General features: G+C 37.0%; 1 protein-coding gene across 1 annotated transcript; it reads right to left on the bottom strand.

Annotated features, from left to right (window-relative positions):
* Positions 1-1363: 1363 nt before the first annotated feature.
* On the bottom strand, positions 1364-19502 carry ppef2a (protein phosphatase with EF-hand domain 2a). The gene is made up of 18 exons (XM_051895608.1): positions 19132-19502; positions 18972-18989; positions 18801-18809; positions 17949-18076; positions 16717-16771; positions 16449-16624; positions 15494-15608; positions 15360-15406; positions 15109-15275; positions 13424-13460; positions 11322-11471; positions 10890-11237; positions 9410-9595; positions 8697-8839; positions 4201-4307; positions 3896-4059; positions 3690-3777; positions 1364-2514 (listed from the first exon to the last, which is right to left on the bottom strand). The coding sequence occupies exons 1-18, from the start codon at positions 19181-19183 to the stop codon at positions 2123-2125; spliced, it is 2382 nt and encodes a 793-aa protein (XP_051751568.1). The 5' UTR covers positions 19184-19502; the 3' UTR covers positions 1364-2122.
* Positions 19503-21318: the final 1816 nt, after the last annotated feature.

The following is a 21318-nucleotide window of genomic DNA, read 5'->3' as shown; positions in this document are numbered from 1 at the left end:
AGAATGAAGGTAAGATCCTACCGATTTATGAATGAACCGCTCGTTTTAAAGACTTTTCGTTCTACTGACATTTGTTATGACATCTGCTTCAAACATTACAATGCTCATATTAACTTTCCTCAACTGTACAATAAGTAAATCCACTTCACCATATACAGAGCTCCCACAAAAATGCAGCTTGTAAAGGGGGAGGGTCGCGTTCTTTAACGGTCCACCTGGAAACAAATGCCATGACGTCAAACCCCCCTCGTGGAAGAAAGCCTTAATGTTTACAACTGTGAAGATGAGCGCTTTCCAGGATCAACTAAACGCTGGATTTTCAGAAGTATGTGAAGTTCGCGGCTGTATTGTTGCAGTAAACTTGCACAACGTTCTTGAATGAATAATTTATTAGATGCACGCCGGTCTGTTATTGTAGGGATATCGACTTTACATCTTCACGCCCCTAAACATGATGCGGAACAAAACGAACTGTGATTGGTTGCGTTACATGTCAGTCAGGTCCTTGGCCAATGAAAGCTGTGATCGAGTCCAGACCTTCTGCCATCAGTTTGAACGTCTGGCTACACGAGACTACAACAACCCTGACTTCAGAATCCAATATGGCAGCTCTCAGTGCATCAACTGTAGTGAAACAGTAGTAAAATATTGTTTATTAGCACTTCTGTTTGTCTGTGTCTCAATAATCTCAGTGGTCCACACAGTACTATCCAACCTCTATTTATGGAGATGATACTTTGGCTTTACCACCTTTTTATTTGTTTATTCCGAAAAGCAAGCACAACAAATGTTTGCCTGGATGCCAGTCAACTTGGGTGTGTCGTCATTCCCAGCTATGACATCCCTCCTTCAAGGTAAATGAAACACAGCATTAACCAATTGTTAGCAACAACCTTTTCCCAAGAGAAGTAAAAGATTTAAAAAATCACAAAGGGGTGTTACTAATGTATTTTATGTTAACCAGACCTTGGGCCTCATTTTTAAAATGTTGCGCAGAAACCGTCCTAAATTTGATCTTACGATCATTTCACAGATGTGCGTACGCGTGATGCATAGAATGAACGTACACACAGAAAACGAGTGTACGCCTCTCTTTCAGATGTGAAATCTATAAATCGCAAATGATCTTGAACTTGCGTGCAGCTGAATGGTTTCAGTTCCCCGCATTGTAAACAACACCTCATTAATGTCATTTACATTTACAGACCCTGACGTGGCTTTAAGCACTTTTCCACGTCAAAGACCGTTTTTATAAATATGAGCGTTGGTGTGGATTTAAGCGTATGCACACTCTAAGATCAAATCTGTGCGTACGCACACTTTATAAATGGGGCCCCTTATTTCAAGCATTTATCCAAAAAATTATTCTTCAAAAATCCCATTGATTTCGGGGCGATGGAATCGGAAGTTATAAAATGCTAACTCTTTTTCTGTGTTTTGGCCTATAAAAAAATGTCTTCCCTGCAGCACTACTACTTCCAAGTAGGCACGCATAACCTTCTAAACCATCTCCCTCAGCTAGTGTGTAGGTAGATAGGAAAACATCAGTCATCTTTTTGGCTGGTATGTTTTCTAGGACAATGTCTTTTATTTGCTCACAGCAATAGCACAGAGCTTAATGTCAACATGCTTCTTATTAAAAATAGCTCTTGAAACACAAAAGTTGCAAAAAGTTTTAAAACTCTACCAACCCTTTTACTTGTATGCTTAGCACATTTACGAAGACATCAAATACATTATGAACAACATGTAGTCTATGTTACGATACATTATGTCATGGTGTATTATTCAAGATACTGATGGCTCATTTTGATACAGAATATGCAAAGAAATTTGTCAGAGGCAATGAAGGCAAATTCGAAAAGCCTCATGATCTTGACAGATCCAGTTTTCAGGGAGATAAGAACAAGGAATCCTTGAGAGATCAGCAGCATGTAATACAATGTAGTACCATGGAGAACATTCATGTTTGATCACAGAACTTCCAGGTGCATTCTAAACCTAAACCTGACGCTAACACAGACATATATTTGGTTTAGAGAGGAAGATTCAAAGTCTAAAAAAGCACATACCAAGAGGAAGACTACAGTTTACAACAGTCCATTTTTACAACAGTCAACAGTTATTGCGGTCGAACAAAAACAGAAATGTCACAGAGATCTTGAGTCTGTGAAGATGAACAATCTTCAGTGTGTGAACCAGGAGAATCTTCAGTGTGTAAAGCTGAACACTGAGAAATCTGTGGGCCTGTAGAGTCGGCAGCTGGTGAGGTTTCTTCCTCCTGAGGAAGGCTCTGATATTCCTGCTTGAACTTTAATAGACTTTTACCTCTCTTGAGTCTGATTTTGTCCACCAGCTGAAAAGCCTCCATGAACTCATCAATGTCAATGCTACCATCATTATTTGTGTCTGTGCTGATAACCAGCTCATTGATGACCTCATCAGAGATCTCCATTTTCAGATAGGCACTGAGAAGTTTCAACGTCTGACGGAAATCCTCAAAAGAGATGAGACCTGAGAGAAACAGAAACAGGCTATAGGACGGTGCTATGGAAATACAACTACATTTTGTCTATTCTCTGTAGGAATTATCAACAGGGACGTCACCATGAAATCAAAATGGACAATTCCTATTTTATTTATTTTTTATTTTTTTGAAAATAGCAGTGTTTATTATAAATGATTTATCATTATTTTATATACAACCTGTCATTCACATGAGACCACAGCAATAGCAAACCACAACAATCTAATCAATTCCCAATGGGTAAAACAAAATCACACCCTACATTTTTTTCTTGTTTGAGAAGCAGTCACTCAAATATATGTCACAATAGGAAAGAAATGACAATATCAACTTCCATTTCATGCCATCTTTAAAAATTAGACCTCCTCGGCATGCTAACAAAGAGAAATGTTGCACTCAATAATGTTTTTTTTAATGTTGCGCTGACTGATCTTGGACTTTATACTGACACCTACTGGAGTGGATGCAGAGTTACTAGACAGCCCATAATCTAAAACCTTTTTCTCTTCTTTTGACTGGAGTCTTATATGAATGTATATCCTTTTGAACATATATTTCAATTTCATCTGTTTATGAGTAACACTTTACTTTAACAGAGTTTAACAGATTATTGGGAAAAAATGTAGGGTGTGGGGACTTATTTTTATCCATTGGTTGCCAATTGGATTCTAAAATGTGGACGTTGCACTCAAAAAAGAATGCAAGCTTGTAGTCGATTGTGGGGTTTTAGCTGACTGAATGATTGGAGAAGTCCAGTATACTATGAAGACAAGTGTGTACTATTTCACATAAGCTTGATGATTAGTTAATTCTGAACACAGCCACATACCTAATTATAAAAGTATATATGTGTATACTTATGCAGTTATTCCAAGATTTTTATTCTTTTTTTTTTTTTTTCCTGAAATGTGTCACTTTGGTTTTCAGTTGCATTGCATAGGTTATGATTTTTACAATGTGCAAAGGATTTGATGATTTATCTTTGTTTAATTTTTTACATCACAAAAAAAAACAAGGGTTTGTAGACTTTTTGTCTTAGAAGTCTGATGTTTTCATCTAAAGATCCAGTTATGAAATTTTGATTAAACATTACGAGGTCAAAAACACATTAATGAGTATATTATTATTATTATTATTATTACCTGCATATATTTTTTCATACCTGAATTATCTGTGTCCACTATTCTGAAAATGGTCTCCAGGGTGGAGCGATGTTTATACAGTGTCTCCAGCATACTCTGCTCAATGTACTGTAGTGAGAACAGAAGAGAGCGGTTTCTGCAAAGTAGTAACAGTATTTCGCAATACTAACACAGCAGACAGAAAGATACATTTCTGGAAATGTTCAAATCAAGTGATCTGCTTTACCTCGGAGCTGGGCCTTTTTAGGGCGAGATCCCGGAACCAGCCGTGGTAGTCCAGCATCCCATCAGTGGTGCTGGACACTAGCTGTGGTTGGAGAACTTTCCAGGGCAGATCCAGGTGAAGAACTCGCTCGATTGCACTGGCCCAGTCGGACAAACAGATCAGTCCTGTGATGGCATTGACATTAAGTAACTAAATAGTCTAAATTACATTTATATTTCATAGCTATTCAATAAAGAAGTGGAAGTGAAATCATCACATCACTAGGATGCACAATACTGTATTAAAATATGCCTTTTATGCCATACCTGTGTTCTCCTTATCAAGCTCTTGAAAGGCACTGAGAAGATCTGACTTGTGCACAAACAGTTGCTCTCGTAGGACTTTGAGAGCAGTGTGCTCTGTGCGTTTTACACTGAAAGAGCATCAAGAAATGAGCTGGAAACATGACAATGAACCTGTAACACAGTAACAGCTGTATCCAAAATGACTGCAACACAACATTTGCTGCAGCTTTTCCAACAAAACTTAAAGGATTTATTCACTTCAGAATTCAAATTTCCTGATAATTTAATCACCCCCATGTTATCCAAGATATTTTTGTCTTTCTTCAGTTAAAAAGAAATTTAGATTTTTGAGGAAAACATTTCAGGATTTTTCTCCATATAGTGGACTTCAACGGGGTTCAGTGGGTTGAAGGTACAAATTGCAGTTTTAGTAAAGCTTCAAAGGGCTCTACATGATCCCAGCCGAGGAGTAAGGGTCTTATCTAGTGAAATGATCAGTCATTTTCTAAAATATATATATATATATATATATATATATACACACACACACAGGTGCTGGTCATATAATTAGAATATCATCAAAAAGTTGATTTATTTCACTAATTCCATTCAAAAAGTGAAACTTGTATATTATATTCATTCATAACACACAGACTGATATATTTCAAATGTTTATTTCTTTTAATTTTGATGATTATAACTGACAACTAAGGAAAATCCCAAATTCAGTATCTCAGAAAATTAGAATATTGTGAAAAGGTTCAATATTGAAGACACCTGGTGCCACACTCTAATCAGCTAATTAACTCAAAACACCTGCAAAGGCCTTTAAATGGTCTCTCAGTCTAGTTCTGTAGGCTACACAATCATGGGGAAGACTGCTGACTTGACAGTTGTCCAAAAGACGACCATTGACACCTTGCACAAGGAGGGCAAGACACAAAAGGTCATTGCAAAAGAGGCTGGCTGTTCACAGAGCTCTGTGTCCAAGCACATTAATAGAGAGGCGAAGGGAAGGAAAAGATGTGGTAGAAAAAAGTGTACAAGCAATAGGGATAACCGCACCCTGGAGAGGATTGTGAAACAAAACCCATTCAAAAATGTGGGGGAGATTCACAAAGAGTGGACTGCAGCTGGAGTCAGTGCTTCAAGAACCACTACGCACAAACGTATGCAAGACATGGGTTTCAGCTGTTGCATTCCTTGTGTCAAGCCACTTTTGAACAACAGACAGCGTCAGAAGCGTCTCGCCTGTGCTAAAGACAAAAAGGACTGGACTGCTGCTGAGTGGTCCAAAGTTATGTTCTCTGATGAAAGTAAATTTTGCATTTCCTTTGGAAATCAGGGTCCCAGAGTCTGGAGGAAGAGAGGAGAGGCACACAATCCACGTTGCTTGAGGTCCAGTGTAAAGTTTCCACAGTCAGTGATGGTTTGGGGTGCCATGTCATCTGCTGGTGTGGGTCCACTGTGTTTTCTGAGGTCCAAGGTCAACGCAGCCATATACCAGGAAGTTTTAGAGCACTTCATGCTTCCTGCTGCTGACCAACTTTATGGAGATGCAGATTTCATTTTCCAACAGGACTTGGCACCTGCACACAGTGCCAAAGCTACCAGTACCTGGTTTAAGGACCATGGTATCCCTGTTCTTAATTGGCCAGCAAACTCGCCTGACCTTAACCCCATAGAAAATCTATGGGGTATTGTGAAGAGTAAGATGAGATATGCCAGACCCAACAATGCAGAAGAGCTGAAGGCCACTATCAGAGCAACCTGGGCTCATTATAACACCTGAGCAGTGCCACAGACTGATCGACTCCATGCCATGCTGCATTGCTGCAGTAATTCAGGCAAAAGGAGCCCCAACTAAGTATTGAGTGCTGTACATGCTCATACTTTTCATGTTCATACTTTTCAGTTGGCCAAGATTTCTAAAAATCCTTTCTTTGTATTGGTCTTAAATAATATTCTAATTTTCTGAGATACTGAATTTGGGATTTTCCTTAGTTGTCAGTTATAATCATCAAAATTAAAACAAATAAACATATGAAATATATCAGTCTGTGTGTAATGAATGAATATAATATACAAGTTTCACTTTTTGAATGGAATTAGTGAAATAAATCAACTTTTTGATGATATTCTAATTATATGACCAGCACCTGTATGTATGTATGTATATATATATATATATATATATATAATATATATATATATATTTTAACCACAAGTGCTCGTCTTGCACTGCTCTGCGATGTGCCACGCATGATGTAATCACGTTGGAAAGGTCACGCATGACGTAGGCGAAAGTACCAAGCAAGTGTTTACAAAGCTTGCTTGGTCAAAAAACCTTAACTTCTTTTCGACTGAAGAAAGAAAGACATAAACATCTTGGATGACATGGGGCTGAGTAAATTATCAGGAAATGTTAGTTCTAAAGTGAACTAATCCTTTAAGTCATACCAAACAACACATTTGAAATTGTGAATGAAAATCATTCCCCATGTTCAGCGGTTCTCCACTAGGGGCCTCAGCATAAAAGATGACTTAAAATGACCCAAAATAAGACAAAACAATTAATTTAACTACAAACAACTACAATTCAAGATATTTCTTATTTTAATTAAATTTAATTTTTTTCTGTTCTTGAAAAGCCTGGACACATAAGGAAGCCTAATTTTAAAAGTGAGATTTATAGACCTGGCAAAGTCATGTAAATTAATCAAATCTTATAACTACATGGGCATTTTTATAACGAATATACAAACCCTTCCAAAAAAGTTGGGACACTGTACAAATTGTGAATAAAAAAGGAATGCAATAATTTACAAATTTCATAAACTTATATTTTATTCACAATAGAATATAGATAACATATCAAATGTTGAAAGTGAGACATTTTGAAATGTTATGCCAAATATTGGCTCATTTTGGATTTCATGAGAGCTACACATTCCAAAAAAGTTGGGACAGGTAGCAATAAGAGGCCGGAAAAGTTAAATGTACATATAAGGAACAGCTGGAGGACCAATTTGCAACTTATTAGGTCAATTGGCAACATGATTGGGTATAAAAAGAGCCTCTCAGAGTGGCAGTGTCTCTCAGAAGTCAAGATGGGCAGAGGATCACCAATTCCCCCAATGCTGCAGCGAAAAATAGTGGAGCAATATCAGAAAGGAGTTTCTCAGAGAAAAATTGCAAAGAGTTTGAAGTTATCATCATCTACAGTGCATAATATCATCCAAAGATTCAGAGAATCTGGAACAATCTCTGTGCGTAAGGGTCAAGGCCGGAAAACCATACTGGATGCCCGTGATCTTGGGGCCCTTAGACAGCACTGCATCACATACAAGAATGCTACTGTAATGGAAATCACAACATGGGCTCAGGAATACTTCCAGAAAACATTGTCGGTGAACACAATCCACTGTGCCATTCGCCGTTGCCGGCTAAAACTCTATAGGTCAAAAAAGAAGCCATTTCTAAACATGATCCAGAAGCGCAGGCGTTTTCTCTGGGCCAAGGCTCATTTAAAATGGACTGTGGCAAAGTGGAAAACTGTTCTGTGGTCAGACGAATCAAAATTTGAAGTTCTTTTTGGAAAACTGGGACGCCATGTCATCCGGACTAAAGAGGACCAGGACAACCCAAGTTGTTATCAGCGCTCAGTTCAGAAGCCTGCAACTCTGATGGTATGGGGTTGCATGAGTGCGTGTGGCATGGGCAGCTTACACATCTGGAAAGGCACCATCAATGCTGAAAGGTATGTCCAAGTTCTAGAACAACATATGTTCCCATCCAGACGTTGTCTCTTTCAGGGAAGACCTTGCATTTTCCAACATGACAATGCCAGACCACATACTGCATCAATTACAACATCATGGCTGCGTAGAAGAAGGATCCGGGTACTGAAATGGCCAGCCTGCAGTCCAGATCTTTCACCCATAAAAACATTTGGCGCATCATAAAGAGGAAAATGCGACAAAGAAGACCTAAGACAGTTGAGCAACTAGAAGCCTGTATTAGACAAGAATGGGACAACATTCCTATTCATAAACTTGAGCAACTTGTCTCCTCAGTCCCCAGACGTTTGCAGACTGTTATAAAAAGAAGAGGGGATGCCAGACAGTGGTAAACATGGCCTTGTCCCACCTTTTTTGAGATGTGTTGATGCCATGAAATTTAAAATCAACTTATTTTTCCCTTAAAATGATACATTTTCTCAGTTTAAACATTTGATATGTCCTCTATGTTGTATTCTGAATAAAATAGTGTCCCAACTTTTTTGGAATCGGGTTTGTAATTTTTTTCTAGTTATGTCAACCTCTAAATTATTTTAGCGGGTAGAAATGGTTAGTAAAATATATTTTAAAAATCTTTATCCTTAATCCTTATCCAGTAAATCATGGAAAAAGTGGAAAGTCAATGGGTCTTTGTATATTGTTGTGGACAATGAGGGGCCTTTGAGTTTAAAAAGGTTGAGAACCACTGTCTTAGTCAAATGGCTGATGGTTGATTACCTTTGCGGAAAGCTCAGTCCTCGGGTCATGCTGGTGGCCTGATACTGAACAAAGTAAGGCACAAGATCTGGACCCAGTCTGACAAAGGCTCCTCTGTTACTACCAATCTCATAGTAGTTAGAGGCTGAAAAAAGGGTCAGGACCTGAAAATCAAAATACATGGAGGCATATAACATACACTGGGGACCCAAAAATATTTGGACATTTAAGCTACACTTAAAAATGAATGAAGGTCTATCTGAACAACTGAAACATAAATGGAAAATGAATTAATTATAATAAATGATTTTAGGATATTTAAAATGTTTATTTATTTATTTTTTTAAATATTATGCTCTCACAAATTAAATATTTTTATCATGTTTCACAGGAATAAAATAAAAAAATTAAACTATATAAAATATACAGTAACTGAGAACTTGCATTTCTTGAACAATGAAAGGACAAGAATAATTTTCCTCTGAGCTCAGCTAGAGAATTACTATATTACTCACAGGACACAGTGTCCTAAAAACCACTCTAAATTAAAATGAGCAGTCATAAGTACACGAATGTAAATGTAAATAAGACTATGTAACACCTTTAAATGAGCATGTTCATTTAAATTCAGTCCCTGTCTGACACATTTAAAAAAAAAAAAAACTACCAAAAAAGAATTGTAGCTGAAATGACAGTCATCATTATGACTGTCCTCAGATCACTGCATTGCTGACCTTACGATTGTGGCAAAACTCGTATCCATCCTGCTTGCACTCGTGTGAGCGGATGATGAGCTGGAGATTGTGTCTGTTCAGAAAGTTCTCGGTGATATCAGGACCCCAGTAACAACCTCCGCCACGGACCTCATTTGGAACGCAACCGTCCTGAGACATGGGGTCACTCCACAGCAGGTCTAAAATCTGATGACACAGAAGTATAAATATAAATGCAAGAAGAGATCGTAAAACCATTTAATTCAGTAATGTTCCAGATTATTAGCAAATTTATTAACTATAGTCTCATATTAACATAGATATACTTTCGAAACCTTTTGTACTTCATTATACTTTTATTATACTTTTGTTTCTATGTAACTTTATTTGTTCAAAATTACAGAAACACAATTTAAATACATCATCAATCCTTCTTCCAAAACATGTTTTTGTCTGACCATGATTATACAGTTTCCATATTGTGTTTATATTTATAATTCTTCATATCTGTAAATAGAGAAAAGTTGTCAAAGCGACGTGGAAATAGCATTTTTTTACTCAACAGGTGAGTAAGGTATTTTATTGAACAGATAAATTAGCATGTGTAGCTCTCTAACAGAGTTCATTGTGAAGCATTATCTATTGTGAAGGGTCATTTCATTATGGGTTCATCCAGTGCTGTGATGGAATTTATTTTCAAGGAAGTACAGTGTCTATTAATGGGTAAACCTACAGTAACGTCTTCAGCTAGTCAGCTTGAGATCCTTTCCCTCTAAACTGGTTATATCTCTTAAGCCTAGTAGTGATGTTTTATGAGCAGTAAGATAACCATATTCATCTGTACAGTCATGCAGAGCCAAAAGCACAACCAAAACAATGTTCATCTGCAAAATGCATGCAGTTTTGTTATTTAAACTCTAGAAGGCCAAAAGTTACATAGCCAGCATCTCATTTCGGAGGCTGTGTCCTCCTTTGGTCGCATTTGAGGGCTACATACGTCATCAAGGATGTCTTATTTAAGAAAAGTAACCATAATAAAATTGACTGTTATTCCTCGTGAGCAGTAAATTCCTGTAATTTCTTTCTTACTTTGCAATCTAAGGGTTACTTTTCTTAAATGAGACCACCCCGATGACGTATGCAGCCTTCAAATGCGACCTCCGGAGGACGCAGCCTTCGAAATGAGACGCAGTCAGCTATAGTGTCCCTTTAATGTTTATTTTCATGCAACATCTTATCCAAAAGACTTCCATTAAGTGCAATACTCCAAATGCAATTTCTGTTTTTTTTTTTTTTCATACACTGAGGGATGAGTTGAAATTAATGCTTCAAATCTACACATGTATCAAATTAGTATAGTGGTTCTCAACCAGAGTGAACCAGAGCCCACAAGTTGGCCTCAAGATGACTCCATTATTTAAAATGAAGACAAAATAAGCATCAAAATAAGCCCAAACAACTACAAAACATGACCAAAGCAGATAATGTCAATGAAGCCCACCTGTTTCCAATCATCATTGCCAGTGTCGATGATCTCTGATGAGTCTGGTTCAGACTCAGCGGACGGGCCAGAGCCCAGAATGCGGTGAGACTGGCTGAAGCTGGACATGCTAAACTCCGCTTGTCTACGGCGGACCTCGAACTCCTCCTCAACTGTCCGAGCCACAGTCCTTGAGAAATCTTGAAGGGAGCGTCTCTGGAAACTGTCCCGAGCACCAAGCGGTCTGGGAAAGGTCATCGAGCCCCTTCTGTTCTTACAGATGATCATCTCATCAAAACGTTCTGAATCTGCATATAAACTACTGCGGGATGGAGTCTTCTTTCTCGGAGGCTTCAGAGCAGAAACATACTATAGAAAGATAACAATCATATTCATCAGTTAAAACAGGAGATGTTCAGGCTTTACCAACATGTAACGGTTTGTTTGACTCACTCTGTGTCTGTCCACTCGAGCTATTAGAGCGAGATCAGTGGTATCTGAGATTCCTCCATGGACTATCAGCACCCGGTGGTCGATTACTGTCACTAAGGGCAACCAGCTGAAGATCTTCTGGAGCAACTTGAGGATACGCTTCCCATGCAGCTTAAAGGAATTGAACAGATGAGAGAAGCTCCTTAGATTCGTGGAAAATGCATATCAAATAAATTTCACTATAATGAGAAGCTCAGAGCAGGAACACATTACTGACGATGTTAATGATGTATTCTCATTACATATATTCAATTGTCTACTAAGGTGTCATATATGCAGTCAAATGCTTGTTCATTTACCACCTATAAAAGTCCTTTACAATACTTGTATACATCTAGTATCTTTCCAATGTTAAGAAATTACCCATTACCATATATTAAAGGAGTCATGTATGGAGTCATTTTAATCATTTAACAGCTAGTTAACCTGTTAGCATTCCACTGTACCATCCACGTGGTACACATACCTTTCAAAAGAGACCAAAACCATGCATATACTCCAAATGGCTCAATAACTGCATGCAATTTACTTTGGGTATGCCTTTTTTAGGCGTTTTAGTCAAATTTTACAGGAATGCTAAGGGGTTAAAGGGATAGTTCACCCAAAAATTAAAATTTGATGTTTATCTGCTTACACCCAGGGCATCCAAGATGTAGGTGACTTTGTTTCTTCAGTAGAACACAAATGATGGTTTTTAACTCCAACCGTTGCGGTCTGTCAGTCGTATAATGTCAATGGGAACACAATCTATAAGAGTCAAAAAAACATGCACAGACAAATCCAAATTAAACCCTGCGGCTCGTGACGACACATTGATGTCCTAAGACACGAAACGATCGGTTTGTGCGAGAAACCGAACAGTATTTATATCATTTTTTACCTCTAATACACCACTATGTCCAACTGCCTTGCACACAGCATCCGGTGCGTGAGGTATGTACGCGCTCTGGCGTAGTTTAAAGGATTAGTCCACTTCCAAATAAAAGTGGACTAATCCTTTAAACGCGTTCGTTCCGTAAGTTGAATAAGGAAGGTGTAGGACATACAGCGTAAGCTTTTTGAAGAATATGGAAAGCGGAAGGACGTGCAAGGTGATCATTTGTGTTTATAAAGCATACATTTGTATTTTTTAAGAAAATGACCGATCGTTTCGCTAGATAAGACCCTTATTCCTCGTCTGGTATCGTTTAAAGCCCTTTGAAGCTGCACTGAAACTGTAATTTTGACCTTCAACCGTTTGGAGACCATTGAAGTCCACTATAAGGAGAATAATCCTGGAATGTTTTCATCAAAAACCATAATTTCTTTTTGACCGAAGAAAGAAAGACATGAACATCTTGGATGACATGGGGGTGAGTAAATTATCAGGAAAATTTTATTTGAAAGTGGACTAATCCTTTAAACTACGCCAGAGCGCGTACACACCTCACGCGCTGGATGCCGTGTTTAAGGCAGTTGGTCATAAATAAATATGGATATAAATATTGTTCAGTTTCTTGCACAAACCAATCGTTTCGTGTTTTAGGACATCAATGTGTCGTCACGAGCCGCAGGGTTTAATTTGGATTTGTCTGTGCATGGTTTTTTTACTCTCATAGATGGAGTTACCATTGACAAGCATTATACGAATGACAGACTGCAACGGTTGGAGTTAAAAATCATCATTTGTGTTCTACTGAAGAAACAAAGTCACCTACATCTTGGATGCCCTGGGGGTAAGCAGATAAACATCAAATTTTCATTTTTGGGTGAACTATCCCTTTAATAGCCACCAGTGACAGAGTGCAAGAATGTTTAAGGCCTTGGAGCCTTAACGTTGTAATCCTCTTACCAAGGACTGGCCAACATTCACTGTGAAAATAACTGCAGGTGAACTGACCAGAGTTTCTAAGCAGTCTAAGCAGGCCACAGGGAGTTAATAGGTGCTGTTCTTGGAACGAAAGTGTCGGGATATCCCTTACTGTTTCATAATGGAGATAAACAGCTAACACCATATGGTAAACAAACCCTTAGGAACTTGAGGAATTGTAGAGCACAGACATTAGATGTAATTAATGACCTACCTTGTATTTTCCCAGCACTTCTTTGGTGAAGCCATACCTTTGAATAGAAAATGAAATGTTTTCACCAAAAAAAAGTGGCAGAAGATTTTTTTTTTTTCTTGCAGAAAGGGGAAAATCAATCTGACCATATGATTTGTGGACACTGAAAGAATAAGATTAATATCTCATTATGGTTATATTTTATATTGTAAATGTAAAGTGTAAATGATCACATTATAGTGCCACTTTGTGACCGATTCTCACAAAATTTAGTACACTGCCTCATCTAGACCAGTGGTTCTCAAACTTTCTGACTCCAAGGCCAACCTTTTCCAAGACTCAAAGGCCATCCTATCTAAGCTGATATGTACCTCTGGTACTTCTGCTGAAAATCAGTTTGCTGATGCCCCCTAGTGGTTGACAACCACTAATCTAGGCACTGCCTGTTTAATTGGCTCAAATATCTATGAACCGATTGAATGATTCAGAATTGTTTTGATAATATTTTCTGTCAAGAGAGTGAGAAAAAAAAAAAAACATGTATGAATCGGGTGGGGAGGAAATAAAAAGAATATGAGACTTGATGCTTGGACCCTTCATTATAAAAACTTAAAGTATTGGTACCCAAGTTTAGTGTTGGTAAACGTTATATTTACTAAATTGAGGTACTGCAAAATACTTGTGGTGAGCAAAGTTAAGAATATATACACTACCAGTCAAAAGTTTGGAAACATTACTATTTTTAATATTTTTTGAACAAAGTCTCTTATGCTCATTAAGGCTGCATTTATTTAATAATAAATACAGAAAAAAACAATAATATTGTGAAATATTATTACAATTTGAAATTATGGTTTTCTATTTTAATATACTTTAAAATATAATTTATTTCTGTGATGCAAAGCTGAATTTTCAGCATCATTGCTCCAGTCTTCAGTGTCACATGATCCTTCAGCAATCATTCTAATATGCTGATTTGATACTCAGTTATTATCAATGTTGAAAACAGTTGTGTTGCTTGATATTTTTATGGAACCTGTGATACTTTTTTCAGGATTCATTGATGAATAAAAGGTTAAAAAGAACAGTATTTATTCAAAATATAAATCTTTTCCAACAATATAAATCTTTACTATCACTTTTCATCAATTTAACACATCAGTGCTAAATAAAAGTATTAATTTCTTTCAAAAAAAAGAAAGAAAAAAAATTACTGACCCAAACTTTTGAACGGTAGTGTATATTGTTACAAAAGATTTCTATTTTAACTAAATGCTGATATTTTTTAACTTTTTATTCATCAGTGAAACCTGAAAAAATATCACAGGTTATAAAATAATATTAAGCAGCACAACTGTTTCCAACATTGATAATAAATCAGCATATTACAATGATTTCTGAAGGATCATGTGACACTGAAGACTGGAGTAATGATGCTGAAAATTCAGCTTTGCATCACAGAAATAAATTATATTTTAAAGTATATTAAAATAGAAAACCATAATTTTAAATTGTAATAATATTTCACAATATTATTGTTTTTTCTGTATTTATTATGAAATAAATGCAGCCTTAATGAGCATAAGAGACTTCGTTCAAAAACATTAAAAATAGTAATGTTTCCAAACTTTTGACTGGTAGTGTAGTATATATAATTATTGTATAAATACTGTGTTACTGAATGCATGTGTTCACATTTCCATTACCTCAAATTAATGATGTGGTCTTCATGGTTTCCTCGATTAAGATAAACATCTCCGGGATACACAAGCAGGAAAGCAAACAATATGAGCAGAATCTCTATGGAGTCTTTGCCTCGGTCCACAAAGTCTCCATTGAAAACGTAGGGTTTCTCCATTGACGGCATTCCATTCTGGAAAAATAAATAGCACAAATCCATAGGAATAGATACTTAAAGACAATCTCATAGCTGAGTGTGAAAAGATTTAATACCTACCTTGTAAAATATTAGTAGCAAGTCCTCTAATTGTCCATGTAAATCACCTGTAATAAAGTTTGTAACTTTATTTCGAAGGGACATTGAATACTGTTACAACAAAAAAGTTAAAAGGATGTGTCAGGCATTCTCACCACAAATAGTTATTTCTTTGCTATGGCATGTAGAGACTCGGTTGATATTTGGCAACCCTCTGAGCAACTTCCACGTTTCCAGAAGAAGCTGAAGGACGTAACGAGAGTGAAGCTGCTGCTTGGAGAAACCAGAAGAGTACATGGTTAAAGACATCAAGTGTTATTAACTGGTGGGGCCAGTGAAAATTTTGGCAGGGCAAGTAACAAATAAACTCCTTAGTTTTGAGCTCTGTGTTTAAATATAGAGTCTCTTTTAAGACCTGCCTCTTATGTTATAAAAAATAAAGTTACAAAATCTGTTACGGGGAAAAATAAAACAATGTTAAAACTCCGGCCCACCAGGAATGTCACTTGGCCCACCTTCTCAAAGCTGAAGCTGGCCTGATCTGAACGTCCTTTTTCCCACTATAAAGAACCTTTTGTGCAATGGAAAGGTTTCATCTCAGCTTATAAAAATATATTTATAAAAACTTTTTGTTAACGTGTCCATGAAGTTATGAAAATGTTATTTCTGAATGTTCTCTTAATTTTCAAAATGTCAGGGTTTTTTAAATGTTTTTAAACGTTTTTCTCAGTTATGTAAATGTTAACGAAACATACCATTTTATCATTTTGCAAACATTACTTTAAATGTTCTCTGAACATTCTGAAACAAGTAGTAACATTAAAAAAAATGTTAGACGAACATCCAACTAAAATGTTTCAGGGGAAAAAAAACATTCCATGAAGAATGTATAAATAATATTTTCGTGCTAATGTTTTGTAAATAATATTAAAGACCAGACAACTCTGAAGCTTTGCTCAAGCTGAATGTTAACCAAAGTTCTGAGAATGTTCCCCGTTAGCTGGGATGGATGTTAAATGTTCTTCGTGAAACCATATATCCCAATAAAGAAACCTTATTTTAAGAGTGTACCTAAAAGATATTTTTAAGGCATCCTCGTTGAGCACCTACTTGTTTGTTTTTGAAGGCCTCTACAAGATCAGCAGCCTGATCCATATCTAAAGGAAAGGTTAGCCGTGGGCCAGAGTAGATGTCTGGCACATCAATGTTGATGTAGCTGAAGTATCTCTCCCACTCTGCATCTCGACAAACCTCGTTTTCTCTGAAGATATGTGAGATCAGATTTCCTACATGGAAGAACACACAGGATGCTTTTAGCATGGATTCCAGTGGAAAGCTGTATATATGGTATGTGTTTACATGCAACAGCATCTTTTACGTTCACTGCTGGATGGAGTGAAGTTATCCATCAGGTAACCAAGAAAATTGTAGAGCTGTGTGAGGAAGAGAGAACATTTTTTTCGTCATAGCATTATAATTGTTGTTCACAGTTTTCTTGGAGATAAATTAAGTATTCCATCCATCCATCCATCCATCCATCCATCCATTCATCCATCCATCCATCCATCCATTCTTCCATCAATCCATCCATCCATCCATCCATCAAACCATCCATCAATCCTTCCATCCATCCATCCATCCATCCATCCTTCCATCCATCCATCAATCCTTCCATCCATCCATCCATCCATCCTTCCTTCCTTACTTCCGTCCATCCATCCATTCATCCATCAATCCTTCCATCCATCCATGGAGATAAATTAAATATTCCATCCATCCATCCATCAATTCTTCCATCCATCGATCCTTCCTTTCTTCCATCCATCCATCCATTCATCAATTCTTTCATCCATCCATCCATCAATCCATCAATCCTTCCATCCTTCCTTCCATCCATCCATCAATTCTTCCATCCATCGGTCCTTCCTTTCTTCTGTCCATCCATCCATCCATCCTTCCTTCCTTCCTTCCTTCCTTCCATCCATGGAGATAAATTAAGTATTCCATCCATCTATCCATTCATCAATCCTTCCATCCATCAATCCTTCCTTCCTTCCTTCCTTCCATCAATCCATCCATCCATCCATCCATCCATGGAGATAAATTAAGTATTCCATCCATCCATCTATCCACCAATCCATCCATCCATCCATCAATTCTTCCATCCATCAATCCTTCCTTTCTTCCGTCCATCCATCTATCCATTCATCCATCAATCCTTTCATCTTTCATCCATCAATCCATCCATCCATCTATCCTTCCTTCCTTCCTTCCTTCCTTCCATCCATCCATGGAGATAAATTAAGTATTCCATCCATCTATCCATTTATCAATCTTTCCATCCATCAATCAATCCTTCCTTCCTTCCTTCCTTCCTTCCATCAATCCATCCATCCATCCATCCATGGAGATAAATTAAGTATTCCATCCATCCATCCATCCATCCATCCATCAATTCTTCCATCCATCAATCCTTCCTTTCTTCCATCCATCCATCTATCCATTCATCCATCAATCCTTTCATTTTTCATCCATCCATCAATCCACCCATCCATCCATCCATCATCTCTCTGAAATTTAGTTATGATTAGATTATATAGGGTTTCATACTTTGATCTGGTCTTGTAGGTCTGCATACTCCATGGACTGGAAGATGTTCCAGGTGTATCTGCGTCTCATTTCCATGCGAGCCGCATACTGTCGGTACCAGCGCTGGATCAGCACCGCTGCTTTCATTGCTTTCAAGAGAACATGACGCAGGTTTTTACCACTATCAGAGTACTTTTTTTTGCTTAGATTCATTTAAATTAATAATTGAATTAATTTGTCATAAAAAGGTCTGGCTTCTAGAATCACACCCAATTCAGAGAGAGATTATTATGTCAGATCTACTATAAGTCTTATAATATAACTCTGTGTTTAGTGTACACTACTAAACAACAGTTCAATCATGACAACTCTCAGAAGATTTTTAGCATGGTAATGGATATGACAATGTTAATGTATTTGGTCTTGGCGGAATAGATCTACTGCGCTGCTGCTGTAGATCATTGCTGTTGTTGTAGATTATTGCTGCTGCTGCTGCTGCTGCAGAGCAAGTACTACTCCCAATACATACGCAGATACGCTGCTGCGAGTAAGACATAGTGCTGCTGCACAAATAGCATATATCAATAACCCATAGCAGATCTATACAGGTGGAGCTGGGGAAGGTGGAGGGTTTTAGAGGAACTCTGAAGCACGCTGCAAACTGCTACAGTGAATGTAACCAGCCATTTAAGTGTGTGAGCAAAAAGCTCATTGGCTGCAGAAGTGACATGAACCAATCAGCTTGTGCCAAGTAGTTAATGCTGTAATTATCATCAGCTTGCGTTAAGGACTCATCAGCCATCTAGAGTTTCATGACTTAACTATGTATTTAAACAAATGTCATAGTGATCATAAAAGAAGAATTTCACTTACTTCTGGCTGCTGCAGACATGCATGAAAAAGAGGCATGTTGAGAATGTAAATGAGTTACTAATACATTGACATTGCACAGAAAAAATTGACAGCCTTGTGGTAGCCTAATTCAATAGCTGCGAGAGATAAATAAGGTTTTACACAAGCTTTCCTGGACTGGTAAAATCTCACCTGAGATGACATTTCCATCTGTTTTAAGAAGAAGAACTCATTAAGGTCAAGTTAAATAACTAACTAAATAGTCTTTGAATAAACTCAAACATACATAGGCCCATATCATTCTTTGAATTACACTAGACATTCATATAAATGTTTTTAGTAAACATTTTACCTTTGCCATATCTTTTATTGAATTCACTGTTTTTTGTGACACCACACCCCATGGCTTCTCCTGAATGTAGAACATATGAAAGTCAGTATAACAAACGCTATGAGACTTTATGAATCATGCACATTAAATCATATTTTATCTATTTAATGCAAATCACATACAAAAGTATAAAGCATGGAAAAATGTTTTTATATTTAAAATGCTTAAGAAACCATAAACTGTGAAATAAACAACACTTAATATAGTAATACACAACATTATTTATGAAATACTAAAATTCAGATCTTAAATCTAAACTCTAAAAACTCTAAAAAATAAAAAAAAAAAGGTACAAAAGCTGTCACTGGGGCAGCACCCTTTCAAAAGGTACATCTTTGTACCTTATTTACCCCTTAAGGGTCCATATTATTACCTTGAATGTATTAAACCTACTGAAAGGGTACCGCCCCAGTGACCGCTTCTGTACCCTTTTTCTGAGTGCAGTAAATCATGAGATGACAATAAGAAATCTTGTACAATATTGCCAAGCTTTTAACATGAATACAGGCTAAACCAAATGTCATGTTGTTGTAGACGTTAATGAGTTAATCTGGGTTCATTGCTCTCTTGCACTGGCCTCAATCCTCCTTACAGAGCAGACGACGTCAACATGCACCTGGGCTTCTGTGAAAGCCTACAAGCTTCAAAGCGTCAATCATGTCTCTGCTTCACTCTAAATCAGCTGCTTAGTTATTAAAATAGTTTCAAAGCTTATGGCTAACTATCTCCCAATTTTTAAAATTACCAGGAGTCAGAGGTTTTTATTTAAGGAAACCCTGAACTAGGGATTATGGACTATGGATTTATAGACTTGTTTGTAAGGAAGGTTATTCATTAGCTCAACAGAAATCACAATAATTTAGTGTAAAAAACAGACATGCTAGTTTTGAAGCTAGCTTAGAAAAAAAGGTATAGGTTTTTACTCAATTTTAAAGAACCCTTTATGCCCAAAAGTTTCTATATAAGGAAAAATGTCTTAAATGGTCGCGTAATACTTTCATGTTTCAGTTTTGTCTACTGATGAAGTATGTTTACTAGCTGTTTATTTCATAAAACTTAATCAAAATGAAAAGGAATTCAAACAAAATTAATTAAAACTAAATCCATAAAAGATTAAGATTTTGACATTATAGATCACCATTAAATTTGTTGTAGCTTTTAGTACCTTTTCTGTGTATTTCTTTGAATTGGATGTTAATATGAAAGGCACTGTAAACGGTGGCAGTAAACAATTAAGCCATAAAAGGTTACAGCAATAGACGACAAATCAAAGGTACACAACCCCAGCATGGGTAAAACTCACCTGGTGGTTTCTCTTCTAAATCCCAGAAGCTTTATTTCCACAACATGTCACCCAAAGGAATGTATCCGTCTGGTGTACTCCATTGGTGCTTGCTTGAGTTAGTCAATGCGAATAGTAGAAACGTAAATAAATCAACTTGCACTGACACAAAGAAAGCATAGTCACAGGCTTCCCCATATCCCCTGAGACCTTCAATGTCCTGAGCAAAATGGCACTTTTTTCATTCAAAACTGAGAGAAGACCTTGTGTCAAGCTCCTGAGGCCTTCAGTAGGTGTGTTTGTTTCTCTGCTTCTTAGCAGTCTTCTGCTGTGTAGCTGAATTAAGTGAACAAGCCCGAGGGGATTAAGGGTAATAGCCTGATGCGACTTGACTGGACTTTGTTTAGGAAATGGCACTTTCCTAAAGGAAGCAGATGGAGAAGTCTGGGCAATGTTGATGTGTAAAGTACTGCATGTGTAACAAAAATAATGCAAGATACAAAAATAAATCATTTGAGGAGAAATATTGTATTGATTTTAACATTTTATGTGCATGAGATCTGAGAGCCCTCAATAATTAATGAACAATTACTTTAATAAGGGAGGTCTGGGAAGGAGATCTGTTATAAAGCTTAATTGTGTTTTACATAAAAGGGAGAATGCACAATGCATGATTTTTGATTTTTCAATATTGCAGTGTAATATATAACAGAATTGTACATACTCTTAAATGTTATTAAAAATAACAGCACTTTTCAATTAAAATAAACTAAAATTCATGTGTGAAATGATTTTGTTATACTACGAGAAGCAGTCTTACATTATGAAATTAAAAAAATAACACATTGAATGTTACAATTTTTTAT

Source organism: Ctenopharyngodon idella, chromosome 5, assembly GCF_019924925.1.
Source record: "Ctenopharyngodon idella isolate HZGC_01 chromosome 5, HZGC01, whole genome shotgun sequence".
NCBI classification, from domain to species: domain Eukaryota; kingdom Metazoa; phylum Chordata; class Actinopteri; order Cypriniformes; family Xenocyprididae; genus Ctenopharyngodon; species Ctenopharyngodon idella.
Note: the sequence above shows the minus strand (reverse complement) of the source record. Positions and strands in the feature narration are given on the sequence as shown.

Coding starts and splice junctions, on each gene's coding strand:
- ppef2a (XM_051895608.1), bottom strand. CDS start 19,183: ATGGGGTGTGGTGTCACAAAAAACAGTGAATTCAATAAAAGATATGGC. Junction 8,840..9,409: donor AGTTTTGCCACAATCGTAAG/GTCAGCAATGCA, acceptor TTTGATTTTCAG/GTCCTGACCCTTTTTTCAGC. Junction 2,515..3,689: donor AGTGGACACAGATAATTCAG/GTATGAAAAAAT, acceptor TGTTTCTCTCAG/GTCTCATCTCTTTTGAGGAT.